At 37.8% G+C, this 15,749-nt stretch overlaps 1 protein-coding gene across 2 annotated transcripts; it reads right to left on the bottom strand.

Moving 5' to 3' along the window:
- Nucleotides 1–1,322: 1,322 nt before the first annotated feature.
- Nucleotides 1,323–4,893, bottom strand: LOC147850159 (glycerophosphodiester phosphodiesterase GDPD1, chloroplastic-like). 2 transcript variants are annotated; one of them, XM_087336694.1, is made up of 10 exons: nt 4,669–4,893; nt 3,982–4,169; nt 3,828–3,887; nt 3,640–3,726; nt 3,348–3,548; nt 3,040–3,135; nt 2,568–2,655; nt 2,372–2,480; nt 1,793–1,919; nt 1,323–1,683 (listed from the first exon to the last, which is right to left on the bottom strand). In XM_087336694.1, exons 1-10 carry the CDS (start codon nt 4,721–4,723, stop codon nt 1,672–1,674), a joined length of 1,023 nt encoding a protein of 340 aa, XP_087192820.1. In that variant the 5' UTR covers nt 4,724–4,893; the 3' UTR covers nt 1,323–1,671. The 2 variants fall into 2 exon arrangements, with proteins under 2 accessions (XP_087192820.1, XP_087192821.1); XM_087336695.1 differs by having other exon boundaries at nt 3,982–4,154.
- Between the last annotated feature and the right edge of the window lie 10,856 nt (nt 4,894–15,749).

Genomic DNA, 15,749 nt, shown 5'->3' with positions numbered 1-15,749 from the left:
AAGAAAACAATGAATGGAATGCTATTCAAGCACACTTTTTTAATACGGAGAGCTATGCATAATCTATGTTGTGTTTTAATCATCTTACTATGAGAGAAATCAAATTCAAGTGTTTTAATAATCTTACTATGAGAGGAAACAAATTCAATTGTCAGTCCCTATTCCAAACTTTGAGCTTATAGAAAGGCCAGAGAAATATAGAAATGTAATCACACAACGGTGGTTGATATGAAGAAATTTATTTGAAGAACTACGATATTTGATTTTGGTATTGTTGGCATACTTGGTTATCATATTCCGACAAATGTTGATATCTTTGCTCAACATGGTCATCGTTCATGAAAATAATGTGGCATTGTTTGTACAAATATCACTGCATTCACATGAATGCTCATGGTTTACACCATTACATTGTAGCACCAGTCCAAGCAAACACTAAATAAGCAATGGACTTTTTAATTGTTTTGAAAAACTTCAATTACATCATGGGTTTGTTTCGCATGACTTGTACATATTGTGGGAATAATCTACTATCAATAATTTTATTTCGAATTTATAGTGGGGAAAGGTTTTATCATGATAAACCAAATGCCAATATTCTTGTGGGTGAAATTATGTGGCCAAAGGTTCTATGTATGACTTCTTGGGTAAGAAGTGTTATGTGCTTATTCAGCATATGATAAAATTCCATAGCGTGCAAGTTAAAATTAATGCAACGTTTTTAACCTTGCAATAGGTATAAATATAAAAAGTGTACTGCATAATTTTATTTGCAAACATTAGTACAAAGTGTGGATCAATGGTAAATGAATGTAATATTTTCCAACTTTATTGCCATTGCAGAATTAGCTACGTAATGCAAGTAAATTTTGAATACGTGCTAGTAGTTTTGAACGACACTGGCAATAAGACTTAAATGTGAGCACTATGAGATCTGATAATATAAAATTATAGTTATACTCACCAGCTACAAATGGCCTTTTACAATCATTCAAGAGTTGAGCATTACAAATAGTCAAACAAAGCTAGGTTTTACCAAGCTAGCCATACACAGGTGCAAACATTCAACTTCTTGATTGGTAACTAGTCATACACGAGGTGGTGAACCAATGCAACACTCTTCAAAGGCAAGTGACAACAGCAGTTGCTTTGCAGCACAATCAAGAATTGCATCATAAATGTTGATGTATATGCTGACCTGACCATAAGCTTTCTTTCCTTTTTACATATTAGGGGAAGAAGATAAAAGACAATTACTGAGTTCTGAACCACTTGATTCAAAATCAGTGCTATAAGTTTTTAGAACATTTAGTTGGACATCATTCCTAAAGCTTTATAAACCATTTGATTAGTATAGTTGTCATAACTTACAATAATAGTCAAGGCTTTGAATATCTTGACTTTACAAATTCTTATTGTTCTACTAGCTAGGCTGCGATTAAACTAGCTTTATAAACCATTTGATCAATATAGTTGTCAGAACTTACAACAGTAAAGGCTTTGAATATCTCGACTTTACAGATTCTTATTGTTTTACTAGCTAGATGTTGATATCAAATGTCAATTATCAATGTTAAACTAGGCTACGATGATTAAATACTTTGAATAGAAGTATTACATTCACTTCAATGAAGAATCGTATAATATTACACGTAATAATGGTAGTTTGGCTTATTCTGAACCCTGCAAAAAAGACATAAAAAAACAAGTATATAATTTCGGCAAAAAAACCCGTGGGGAATAATTATGAATCCAACAAATCAATTGACATTTCAAGAGAAAAGAAACTCACATTATCCAAGGTCATAATTGGACCCTTGCTTTTGCAGAATGATGCTACCACCATCTTCGATACATGATCGACAACGACACCATCAACACTTAATTCATGTTGGAGGTGGAGTATCTCAGGTATATTGCTGATTAACAAAAGAAAGTAAAGTTACATAAATACACACACATACGTGTGCATGCATACATACATGCGTGCAAAGACATATATCTGCATGTGTATCCTAAACCCTAAACAGTATATATCTGCGTGTGCATGCATCCAGGTATCTTATAAAATCACAATTTCTATAAACCAATTCTACAACATATCCTACAGAAAATTCTATAACAAACTCTATGGCAAATTATACAATAGAAACTAATTCAAGAAATTCTATAAATAATTCTAGGCAAAATATCATTCTTATAGAATATGCAACATATGTCTGTGAAATATATCTTGAATAGAACAGTCAAATCACAATTCGGCATAAAATATCTTGAATGGCATAGCCAATTCCACACAAGAATTCCCAGCAAAACATCGAATAGAATTCAGATTTTCTACAATCATTTTCAAATAAAGCACAATACTTACTTGAATTCTCCATACGTTAGTAATCTGAGTTTCGCGGCCTTAATCTTTTGTACCACTTCAGGATTATTAAGAATGGCTTTGACTTCAGAAACAATGCCTTGCAAATTTCCTGTACAAGTTACACCCATATTTATAAGATAAAACAGAAATTCTTATAACAGAACTTCAAAGGAAACTCATGAAGAGAATTAATTACCAGACAAGCAAACATCAATTGCAGAAGTTAGAGAGTTTCGGCGAACATCAGGATAAGTGTTCGGCACACCATCAGTTAAAAACAGAACCTGAAAAAGAGGCATCACAATCTACTGTCAACATATAAAACCATTGATAAACAATAAATCTCAAAATGGCAATGTAATTTGGTGATGACGATATAGTAGCTACATACAAAAAAATTCAAAGGGCTAAAGCAATCAATTGTTGACATATACAAAATCAATCTCTGGTTGATATATGCAAGACATCTCAAGAGAGTAATGCAATTTCTAATTTATGCATACAAAAATCTTGAAGGGGCAATGCTGATCTCCTGTAGATATATACAAATCTCAGAAGGCCATACCAAACTCTCATTGGGACCAAAAGCATATGCAAATCTAAATCAAAATGAAAATACACAAATGCCAATGCAGTAGAGAATGAAATGATGTCTTAGAAAAGCTCACTGGATATATAGATTGATGTTGTCTGAGCAATAAAGCTGCATCAGGATGGAAAGTAGAAAAGAAAACCTTTCGCTCCATCGCATTCCCATGAACAACCTGCAAAATGTTATGGAGAGAGGTAACAAAGTGTTAAGAGACATGTCTGTTTTATTTGGATGAATTTGGAAAGATCTAGAAGTCTAACAATGTTTCAGAATTTCCTGCACTTCAAACATCTGGATGCTCTAGATTGTTGATTTCTTTGAAAAATGTTTTGATTGTATGTGGAAATGTTCCATGCACACAAACAGGCAATATAGAATTTATACCTCTAGGATTGATTGAATTGATGCTTTCAAATCCCAATGGGGTATCGGATTGTAATTGTCAAATTTTAGCTCGATGTTGAACCCAATTGTGGGAGAAACGCGAAGAAATGCCTCCTTGAGAGTACACAAGGAATCGTTAACAGAAGTTTTCCATACAGCAAGTGACCCATCAGCAGTTTTGCGAAGCAATTCTTTCTCAATCTGTAGTCATGTAGAACCCCTTAAAAACACACATACAAGTGAACGCATAGGCCTATAAGATATACAAATAGGAGGAAATAGTATGACTCACTGTTTGAGAATCTTTTTGATATCCTATAGAAAGGAACTCATCGAGTGTCAGGTCACATATCCGTTTTTCAACCAAACAATCCTTTTCCTACCCCCGTAGGAATAGAACAATGCAGCAATGAGCACAATACTAGAGTCCACATCAGGATGTCTTCTGGAATTATAACAAAATCAATCCATAATGTTTACCTTCTCATTATAGATAATCAAATCATCATGAAATATTATTGGATGCCCATCCTTTGTCACCTGAATAAAATAGCAAACAAAATGACGATTGATCATCAAAGAATGTTCATTGACAAAAGAATAAAAAAGTAATGGACAGAGGACTAGACTAAACCTGTACATCAAACTCAACAAAATCAGCACCACTGTTTGCAGCCAAGTTAAAAGACACAATAGTGTTTTCCATGATGGTGGGCATATGTTCCTCATGGATTCCTGAAAGAGATATCTTATTCTTGCCACACCCTCTGTGACCGATAATAACTACCCTTGATTCACCACCAATTCCTACAAGAGTAGAATCTTTCAGGGAAAAGCATGGCTTGTATCACTGGTGGGATATCACATTATAATTTATGAGCACAACAAATGCCGGCTTCAATATGTAATATGTAACATGTATATGTGTGTGTGTGTGTGTGTGTATGTATGTATATATATGTATGTATGTATGTATGTATGTATGTATGTATGTATGTATGTATTTTAATGGATTAAACCATGTTTCAATCGATATGGTAGGTTGTATGAATACAAAACTAGACAACATTTGTATGTGTTAACCATACACGGCATTTGTATACGTATGAAATTAAATGACATTTGTATATATATATATACATATATATGGTGTTTAGGAAGAGGCTATCATGTGATAACAAGGCAATGCCATTTAGACGATCAGATGCATGACAAGGCTTAGAATATTTGTGAAAATACATGAATATGAGTGTGGGTAAACAAAAATAATAAACGAACTCTCCTTAGAATAAGAGGGAATAAATTGGTGTGTTCTGTTTACCTCTAAGCAAAGTTTCCATGGCAGGGCCAGAGTAGAGATGAGCAGTGGAATGCATCCTGATGAGTGTGGAAATTCTCCAAACAACCCAAAAAGAAGAAACACAACAGATGGAAAGATCCTTCGGAGGATTTGGTCAATGCTGAGAAGGAGAGACGTGGAGCCCCTTAAAATGATGGTAGGGGGGCATGGCTCTGGCTGGTGTGACACGCAGTGTTGAAACAGGGGAAGAAGATGAAGAAACAGGGGAAGAAGAAGAAGAAGAAGAAGAAGAAGAAAGAAGAGGAAGAGAGAGGTAGGCCATGGCAAATGACGATGATTATGATGAGAGAGAGAGAGAGAGAGAGAGATATGGTGAGCGGGAAAAGAGCACAATACGCAGCATATGCCCTCCACAACGCGTTCAGATTCCTTCCTCCATCTCACCCAAATATTCATCAGAATTGTTCGTTGCTAATTATAATTCCTCGTATTTCCATCTATGTCTGCCTGTTCTGTCTCTATGTATGTATGTTATGTATGTATAATGTATGTATAATGTATGTATGTATGTTATGTATGTATAATGTATGTTATGTATGCGTTAAGAAGACAAAACGCTTAGCTTCTATCTCTATCTCTATTTCTTGTCTCTGTATTTGTCTCTACCTCTATCTCTATCTTTGTCTCTATCTTTTTTGCTTTTTCTCGTGCGTATTGCTTTGCCTTCTTCCCAATACTCGCTTGCATTTCGTCGAGGCGTATGCGTTGCCCCCCCTTGTGCTTTGCTCGCTCTGCTTTCTCATGTGTGCTTTGCTTGCTTGCTTGCTTGCTTGCTTGCTTGCTTGTATGTATGTATGTATGTATGTATGTATGTATGTATGTGTGTGTGTGTGTGTGTGTATGTGTATGTGTTTATACGTACATGTGTTTTTCCATGTATGGGTATAGATGTTTTTATTTCCTCGTTGACATGAGTGTATGCTCGTATGCATACATACATGTATGCTTGCTTCCATTGTGTGTATGAATGTAAGCTTGTATGTATGTATGGACATATGCTTGTTGTGTGTGTGTGTGTGTGTGTGTGTGTGTGTGTGTGTGTGTGTGTGTGTGTGTGTGTGTGTGTGTGTGTGTGAATATGTTTTCTTTCCTCATACGCGTGGATGTATGCTTGTGTGTATGTATGTTTGCTTTCCTTATTTGTGTGCTCTGCTTCTACGAGCATACATGCGTACATACAAACGTATGTGTATGTATGTATGTGTGTAGGTAGGTAGGTAGGTATGTATGTGTGTGTGTGTATGTATGTCTGTATGTATTTATGTACGTATGTATTTATGTATGTATGCTGAAGAATTGTTGTCCAGGTATGGATGGTCTAACCCCAACATTCCTCATTAAATATTAGGACTTGTTCAAAGCATATTTATGTATGTATAGCATTCCAACACATTCTTTGAGAGGATAATATGCCTTCACATTTTACAAAGGGAGTAATTTACCTTATCCCTAAATGAAACGGTCCTTCACTTGACATCAAGAAATGGCAACCGATTACACTACTAAATACAATGTATAAAATCCTAGCTAAAGACTAGTATACGACTTAGTATTATTATTATAGATCTAGATACTAACGTAAGCTTAAGATAAGGATAAAGAAATGAAAGATAGAAAGGAGAAAGAGAAAGAAGGGTGCCGATCCACCCGACCACCCCCGAGCGAAGGGATCGAGACGGACTCGAGCCTCGATCGGCGTCCCATACCACCGCCGTGGCGTCGAGTCGTACCTGGTGCTGGCGCGCTCGCTACAAGAGTTGACCCACCACACGAGCAGAGTCTCGATGTAGTCAAAAGATGACCAAATGAGGGTAGCTAGGCCTCTTATTTATAGCGATACCCAAGGCCCCCAGGCAAGTTCACACTTGACCTAATGGGTTGTCTCAATCCCGAGGATTAAAAGTAATCCTCCCCTTCTTTACACTCTCATTTAACCCTCACACTTATCCACGTGTATAGAATACTACGGTAAATTCTTACCACGGGATATTATATGGTCATGCCCGTAACATACTCCCCCTCTTTAAAACATTGCACTCTTGCAATGGAAAGTTAGGGAAGTTAGTTCTAAGAGTATTTTCGCGTTCCCATGTGGCATCTTTTATTGATTTATCCATCCATTTTATTTTGAATTCTCGGATTTCTTTAGTACGTAATTTTTTTGTTTTAACATCGAGAATTCTTTCTGGTACATGTGGTTTAGAAGATAATTCTTCAGAAGTAACCAGAGTTTCAGTCGTAACTGTATTGTCGCCAGAACCTAGAAGTTCTTTTAGACGACTCACATGAAAGACCGGATGAATTCCGACACCATCGGGAAGAGCGAGACGATAGGCTGATGACCCAATGCGTTTGAGGACTGTAAAAGGTCCACAAAACCGTGGGGCTAACTTAGCGCACTTACCTGTAGACAATGTCTTAGAATTGTGAGGTACACGTAAAAATACCTTCTGTCCAGGGTTGAATACACGAGGTTGCCTATGATGATCGGCATAAAAACGCGCTCTATCTTGAGCTGTTTTTATATTATCTCGTGCAATATGCAACATATCTTGCATATCCCGAAGAAAGTTTTGCGTACTTCGCAACTCATCATGATGTATAGTAACATCAATCGGGGCTCGTGGCTGAAAACCATACATCAACATAAAAGGACTATATCCCGTCGACGTATGCTTGGAGCTGTTATAAGCAAACTCCAAAATTGGGAGATAACGTTCCCATTTTGTTGGTTTTGCACCAACGTATGCTCGAAGCATGTCCTCAATAATTTGATTTACTCGTTCTGTCTGTCCATCGGATTGAGGATGATCCGTGGAGCTCATGCTCAACGTAGTTTCTAACTTCTTAAAGACTTGTGTCCAGAAGTCACTAGTAAACTTTGGATCTCGATCACTCACGATATCCATCGGTAACCCATAAAAACGAAACAATTCGTCAACGAATTGGTAAGCCAATTCAGGAGCTGTTACCGTGGTTTTAGTAGCAATAAATCTGGCCATTTTAGTTAGTCGATCAACGACAACCCAGATGGCATCATGACCTTTTTGGGTGCGAGGAAGGCTAACAATAAAATCCATGGATATACTTTCCCACTTATTATTGGGAATGTCCAAGGGATGTAAAAGTCCTGCGGCTTTAAGTCGCTCGGCTTTGTTAACCTGACACTGGTGACATTTAGTCACATAACTATGTATGTCAGGACGCATCTTAGGCCAATAAAATTGAGTGGAGATGAGAACGAGTGTACGATGTATTCCAGGGTGCCCTGCTGAGGGTGCATCATGGCATTCAAAAAGAATCCTCTTTTTGACCTCGGGTAAATCTGGAACACAAACCTTCCCATTACGGTAGAGCAAACCGTTAGCAATGTGGAAGTATTCCTTCGAGGATGTGGTGGTGTCTGTTCCAGACTCAACTCTTGCCCAGTATTTTGCGAAATAACTGTCATCAGGATACTTTCCTCGAAGGTGATCATAAAGATCTGATGATATTTCAGTGAAGCTAAGCATGTTAACTTCACGGATGCGACTTAGTGCATCAGCGACAGTGTTCATGGAACCTTTACGATATCGTATGGAAAAATCAAAGTCCTGGATGAGATCAGCCCATCGTGCCTTACGACCTTTCAAGTCTTGTTGGTCACAAAAATATTTCAAGGACTCGTGGTCCGTAGTTACCACAAAGTGATTTCCATAAAGATAATGGCGCCATGTTTTGAGCGCATGTATAACTGCAAATAATTCCTTTTCTTGAACGGTATACCGACATTGAGCAGAATCAAGTTTCTTACTCTCGAATGCTATTGGTTTACCATCTTGATACAAGACAGCACCTATAGCATAATCGCTTGCATCGGTTTCAACCTCAAAAGGTTTTGAGGGATCAGGTAAAAGAAGTGAAGGAGCCTTGCAAACCAGGTCCTTGAGTTCCTTAAAGGCAAGGTCTAGTGTAGCATTCCACACAATAGGTTTTGTAGACTTACGCGTTTGACCTTTTAAAAGATCAGTAAATGGCGTCGTCAATTGGGAGTAATTACGAAGAGACTTTCGCAAAAACCCCACAAAACCAAGGAATGATCGAACTTCTCGAATATTCCGAAGAGTGGGCCAAAGCTTGATTTTCTCAATGCGAGAAGGATCAATTTCAACTCCTCGTTCGGTTATGAGATGTCCTAGATAAGTAATTGATTTCTTGAAGAACTCACATTTTGAGATCTTCGCATAAAACTGTTTGTCACGCAATGTTTGTAAAACAAAGCGGACATGTCTAGCATGTTCTTGTAATGTACGGCTATAAACTAAAATATCATCCAGGAAAATAACGACAAATTTTCCAAGTTGTTCTCGGAAAATGTCATTCATTTCTTGTTGAAAAGTAGCCGGAGCATTGGTCAAACCAAAAGGCATAACCAAAAACTCGTAATGGCCATAGCGCGTACGAAATGCCGTTTTAGGAACATCGTCCTCACTTATTCGTATTTGATGGTAGCCAGTACGGAGATCAAGTTTCGTAAAATACCGAGCTCCCTGGAGACGGTCAATTAGATCGTCAGCCCGGGGCAATGGATACGAATTCTTGATCGTCACTTTATTCAAGCGCCGGTAATTAATACACATACGCCATGTGCCCTCTTTCTTTTTAACCAAGAGAACTGGTGCACCCCATGGAGATTTACTATAACGTATATAACCCATTCGTAAATAGTCCTTAAGTTGCTTAGATACCTCATCTTCTTCGGATCGACTTAAGCGATACGGAGGTATACTTATTGGTGCAACACCAGGTACAATATCTATACGATGGTCTATATTACGTTTAGGAGGTAACCCATCAGGTAGTTCACTTGGAAAAACATCATGAAAATCATTTAAGATTTCATCAAGTTGTTGTTGTTCAAAATATGTTAATTGAATCGGGACATTATCGATATTGTAAACGTGAATGTCCGGATCAAGTACACAATAAAATAACGTAGAACAAGACAACTCGGATATTGATGGACACGAGGAAACAATCGAGAGGGATTGTTTTTTTACACATTGAATAAAATGCGTACAATCGTTCAGTACAAAAGAAATGGAATGACGAACCCAATCAATAAATAAAGAAGAGTTTTTATTATAAAACCAGGGATACCCCAGTATTACATCGGTGGTACAAAGATTCATTACATGGAAGTCTACTTCCTCTATATAAGTATCAATAGAAATTCCTAATGAATGAATCGCCCCGTTGATGTATTGTACTCTTCCATCAGCCAAGTGCACCGTGTAGGTGTGATCACTTACGGTGGGTTGGATTCCCCATATCTGAACCAAACGATCATTCACAAAATTGTGTGAGCTTCCCGAATCAAATAAAAATTGTACGGGAGATCCATTGATATACCCGTTTGCACGTAGTAAATCATTGGGACCCAATACATAGTGAGGAAAAGAACATTGACAATTACTTAAATGGTGTGTATAGACCTGAAGGACATTAGGAATCTGACCTTTATGGTCTGCAGCTTTAGCTTTGTTGTCGTGCTCTTTCCGTTGGAGCTTTCGACATTGATCTTTTGTATGACCCTTCTTTTTGCAGAATACACAAAAAGGATGTTGTCGCTTACAATCGCGATCCAGGAATTCGTTGGGTGTCTTGCGTTTCCCAACAAATTGCGACTGCTTAGTCCCGGGCGCTTCGTTGGGTTTGTTATGGTCCTTCTTCGAAGTGCGTTGATAGCGAAGAACTATTTCAACGGCCTCTTCGAAGGATTTTGGATCCTTATCGTGCACTATCCAGTGATAGTCCGAATTGGGGATGCCATTGACAAAACAAGCTATTAACCAATTGTCCCCTTCTAGACCCGATTTTTGGAATTGGGTTCTAGCATGGTGAACATAGTCTTCTAGCGAGGAAAATTTCCTGCTAGAGAGGTTCATTAAAGCTTGTGCTGCCTCGGTTCGAGAGGGAGGTTGCAGAAATTGGCCCTTAAAAACCGTGACAAAATCTGTCCAGGTATCGGGCAATTTCCCCATAGTACGGAGGCCACGCCACCAGGCGGCGGCCTTACCCCCAAGTTCTCGGCCGACATATGCAATCTTCGTACTATCTGGCGTGGGATAGAGCTCAAAATGAGACTCCCATCGTCCCAACCATGTGCAGATTGCTTCTTCGGTTCTTTCCTTTTTGTCTCCCGTAAATGGCTTAACGACAAATGATGGTTCACCTTGTCGCTCATCAGGTCTATTAGTCTCACGTTGTAGACTAATGACACGTGCCTCAAGAGCACTCTGAGATTGCCGAAGTTCGGTCATCTGTTGAGCGGTGAAACTAAGGTATTGGGTTATTTGTGCCAAATACATCTCAGTGGACATTTGTCCAGGAGGATTCCCTTGAGTTCCTTCCGCTTGAGCGGATGACATCGGGTCGTTAATTTGAGCCATTAAAGATTATTTCTGGAAAAGAAATAGGATAAGGTCAGAGATATAGTCATAACATCATGTCGTGATGTAAACATATCATGGGCGAGCATTAATCGATATCATTATCTCACGTCAATACCCCTCTAGACGTATGAGATGAGGTTCAAGATCAGGTTACTATGGTAACACAAAGGTGTTTTAAAAACCATGGGGGTGACAAATAAATGTCTTTCCCTGATCTCTATATCGATTTTTTCATGGTGGCTCCCCGAGGCTCAACCATGTATGTTCGCGTCATGAATAGTTTATACACGAAAAAAATGTTAACAATAAACTATGTTTCGGTGCCCACATAAGTGGTTTCGGCTCTTTAAGTCCTATTACGAGGACCCCGAGGTGCACTTAGACCTTAAGTCTAAACATGTGTTATAGTCATATGTATCAAGGATGTTGTATGGTCTTTGTCATATTTGAACTCGAGACCCCGAGAACAAATACATTAAACACTTGAGCCAACCAAGTAAGTTGCTCTTCTCGAATGCTTAATGTTTGATGTGTATAAGAGATATGTGAGGCAATTGATCATATATGTTTTTTTAAAAGAACATATATGTCAAGGGTCCTTATTTCGCCCTCATTTACCAAAACTATGTTGGTACGTTACCTAACCTCAAGTCTTGTAATTACGATGGCATACGCCAAAGTGCAACCTAATGGTCAATCCAAATGAGCCCTTGTTTCGTAGTAGGCTCACGTGGGCCATCACATGGTCACGTCATTACGAATGCCTCTCGTAAGAACGAGCTCATGGTGGCATCGTATCCATGTAACGAGGGAGGGATGTTGGATACGTGCGTCATTGGAGCGACCTCACTTGAAGTGGGTCAAGCCCGACGTACTCAACATCATTTTGGCTATTCGCGTTTCTTTACGTAACGAAATCGAGGTCGTCAAGGGGGTTATCAACAATAAAAAAAAATGTTGAAAAAGGGATGGTGACAACACCATTCTCACAAAAATGTGAGGACGGCCACCAACATCCTTTTCCCGATCATGACAACTTTCGATATAATCACGTAATAACGAATATACACATATGTTTACTTATCACATATATACGATCAAATACGTATATATGTGACCACATATGCCTATATTCAACATATCGTTATAGTAAATAGCCACAAATGATGTGATCGAGATACGTAATCGAGGTATATACCTCTACGCACACGAAACATCCACAAATAAGAGATCATCGTAATACGCAATGGAGGTATTGACCTCTTACGCATACGAGACCAAACGCATATCGTTTACAACAAATCAAGGTATTAAACTCATACACAAACGTAACATATGTTCGTGAACGTAATACGTAATTGAGGTATTAACCTCGTACGCATACGACACTCATCACATATTATTAATATGTCAAACGAGGTATTGACCTCGTGCGCATATGTAAACGTTTTAGATAATCAATTAAAGACCACTACAACATCATTGACTTAATGAAAAAAATTACATATAAACTAAACACATGATTAGATGGGAGAAAAGAGAATAGAAAAAAAAAATATGGAAAGAGTTACCGAAGTTCTTTGTTGATCGTTGTCTGGATCAAGGCCAACCGCACAACGATCGATCAGCATCAATCAAAAGACAAATGAAAAACAAAGAAACATTAGTAAAAAAAATCTGCGCACCAGGTACGAGAGTTGACCCACCACACGAGCAGAGTCTCGATGTAGTCAAAAGATGATCAAATGAGGGTAGCTAGGCCTCTTATTTATAGCGATACCCAAGGCCCCCAGGCAAGTTCACACTTGACCTAATGGGTTGTCTCAATCCCGAGGATTAAAAGTAATCCTCCCCTTCTTTACACTCTCATTTAACCCTCACACTTATCCACGTGTATAGAATACTACGGTAAATTCTTACCACGGGATATTATATGGTCATGCCCGTAACAATTATAATGCCTACATTTATACATCCAACTCAAACTGGATTCATTTGAGAAAGGAGCATTTTGGGAATCTATGGCCTTGACGGCCAAATCTAATCAAAAGTTGGCCATTGTTATGCTTGATTTTGAGAAAGCTTATGATCGTGTTGATTGGGAATTTTTACAAGGTGTATTGGCTCATTTTGGGTTCTCGAAAGAATGGATAAGAGGTATTTCTTCATTATATAATTATGCACAAAGTTGAGTCTTACTGGCTAGGAATTATGGCCCTTTGTTTTCTATTTCTCGATCAGTTCGCCAGGGTTGTCCTTTGGCTCCTTTCATGTTTCTGTTTTTCACTGAGGCAATGGTTTCTCTTTTGAATGCTAGTGATATTGGTATACGGGGGACTATGCATTCCACCCTCACATATAGAAGTAAGGGACGTTGAATTTGCAGACGACACAACCCTATACTTAAAAGGTGATTTGGAAAATTTGCAAAAAACAGATTTGGCCATATCCACATTCTGTAAGGCTTCAGGTGCACTGGTTAATTGGAACAAGTTCTTTGCATTTCGGGTTGGGGATGTTAATCCTCCTTCATGGAATCCACATCCGCAATTTCGGTAAATACCATTAGGTTCACAGTTTGGTACTAGGATGTACCATAGGTTTTGATCTTTCAATGGAAAATCAAGTGGCACCCCTCTTATTCTCATTGCGAAAAAAGTTGTTATTATGGAGTTTAGCCAAGTTGTCTTTTGCTGGTTGCAGAAAAAGTTGTTATACGTACGTAGAGTTAAAGAAATATAAGTATATGTTTGTAGGTACATGAATGTGTGAGTAGAAAGTATGCATCTATATAAGTGTACACGCATCATGGTTGTCAACTATGTTATGTATAGTGTATATGTGTGCTATATGTATTGAACATATTAATGTGGGTTAAGTACCTCTCAAGCTAAAAATAACTAAAATCATATTTGTTAAACATTTATGGAATAGTACTTTACTATCTCATTTCATTTTCTAAAACAAACTTCTAGTCTAAAATGGTTACATATTACAATTACAATAAATTGGAAACTTCCAAACTGTTGTCGATTCCTATTTCCCAAGAAAACCAATACAAATTATATGGATTACAACAAGGACCACAACATGAGCCATTCCATCACATGATGCTTGAGATCAATTTCATATTGTCTTTGGCGTGTAAGCGTAGTAGCTAACATTCCAATGTCATTTAGGCATCAACCTCTTCATTTTTTTATTTAGCTAGAAAGGACAATAATGCAACCATGACATGAGTTATGATGGACAGAAGTGCTACTCTTCTTTGTTCAGCTTCAAGATGAGTCTTTGAATCCTACTTCCCACAACTTGGAAATTTGAATACAATTTTGTGTCATTTTTAATATTTATAAATTATGATATTTGGAGCTCTCTTTTTGGATAAGTATGTTTGATACCACTTTTTACACCAATATGTTATGTACGGTATTAAACAAAAAAAACAAGCACTTTGAGAGGACAACTTTAAGATATAAAACATATAACACCATCTACGAGGTATTATACATATGTACCTAAACAGTAAATATGTGTACGAAAATAGTTTCGTATGTATAGAACGATTGTGCTTTGCTGAAAACAATATTTGTAGTAAGGTAAAATCTCGCAACTACAATTGAATATTTACTTGAGCAATTTTATGTGTCTCACACTTATCATATTACTAGCTATACTTGAAATCCATCTACTAAGTAATTCCATATGCCCATTCGAGTACTTGATATCTAAACAATTTCAAAACAAGTTATTTAGTGTAATCACTTCCAAAACCATTCACTAAGAGCATACTAAGTTTGATGAACCTTTACTCGTGCAATTATCCTACGAGTTGGTACACCAGGAAACCCATGATCACAATATTTTTTGTGAGGAGCAATATTTGAGAGTCCATTGAGGCACCTATGTATTTGTGTGAATGTAACAAAATAAATTAGGTAGTTGGGAGGAGACAACACACCATTTGTACACATGGGATATGAAGAGAGAGTGGGCATAATATGCCCTTTATGGAAAATGGCATAGTAAATAGTAGGTGCCCTATGGGTGCTTGGACCATTTGTAAAGTTGGTGTGGCCCAAATAATTTTTGCTTTAGGGGTAAAGACAGCATGCATGCACATCAAAGCACACAAACACACACAAATGTTGAATTTGACCATTACCTACGACATTCTCTTCCTTCTTGAACTTGTTTGATCTGGTCATGTACTCCATTGATTAAATCATTAGAAAATACTTATTATGCTAATTCACACAATGATGGATGTTCATGAGTTGTTTTTTGATTGGATGCACGCCATTGAAAGTGTGTAAGTATTTGCTCTGGAATTTCGTCTACACTAAAACCTTGTATGATCTTACTTTTTTTATTCCAGATGCTTTATTCTCTTTTCCTTTTATCTGTTCACGTCTCCCATTGGACAAGTTCAACACCATATGTTTTTGGTTTTCAGCACTTCTTTTGTATATCATTAAGCATATTCCATTTTACCTTACATTAGGGATCGACAATGTCTCGACTCAAGCCTAAACTGTTTAGCTAAACCGGTTTAGCAACTCGGCTCGGCTAGAGCCTACCTAAACGTTGGCTCAGTTTGGCTTTAGC

Source organism: Azolla caroliniana, unplaced genomic scaffold, assembly GCF_043228905.1.
Source record: "Azolla caroliniana isolate FFs.n. ecotype wild unplaced genomic scaffold, voAzoCaro1.0.p SCAF_21, whole genome shotgun sequence".
Taxonomy (NCBI): Eukaryota; Viridiplantae; Streptophyta; class Polypodiopsida; order Salviniales; family Salviniaceae; genus Azolla; species Azolla caroliniana.
The sequence above is the reverse complement of the archived record's forward strand: the minus strand, read 5'-3'. Positions and strand labels throughout refer to the sequence as shown.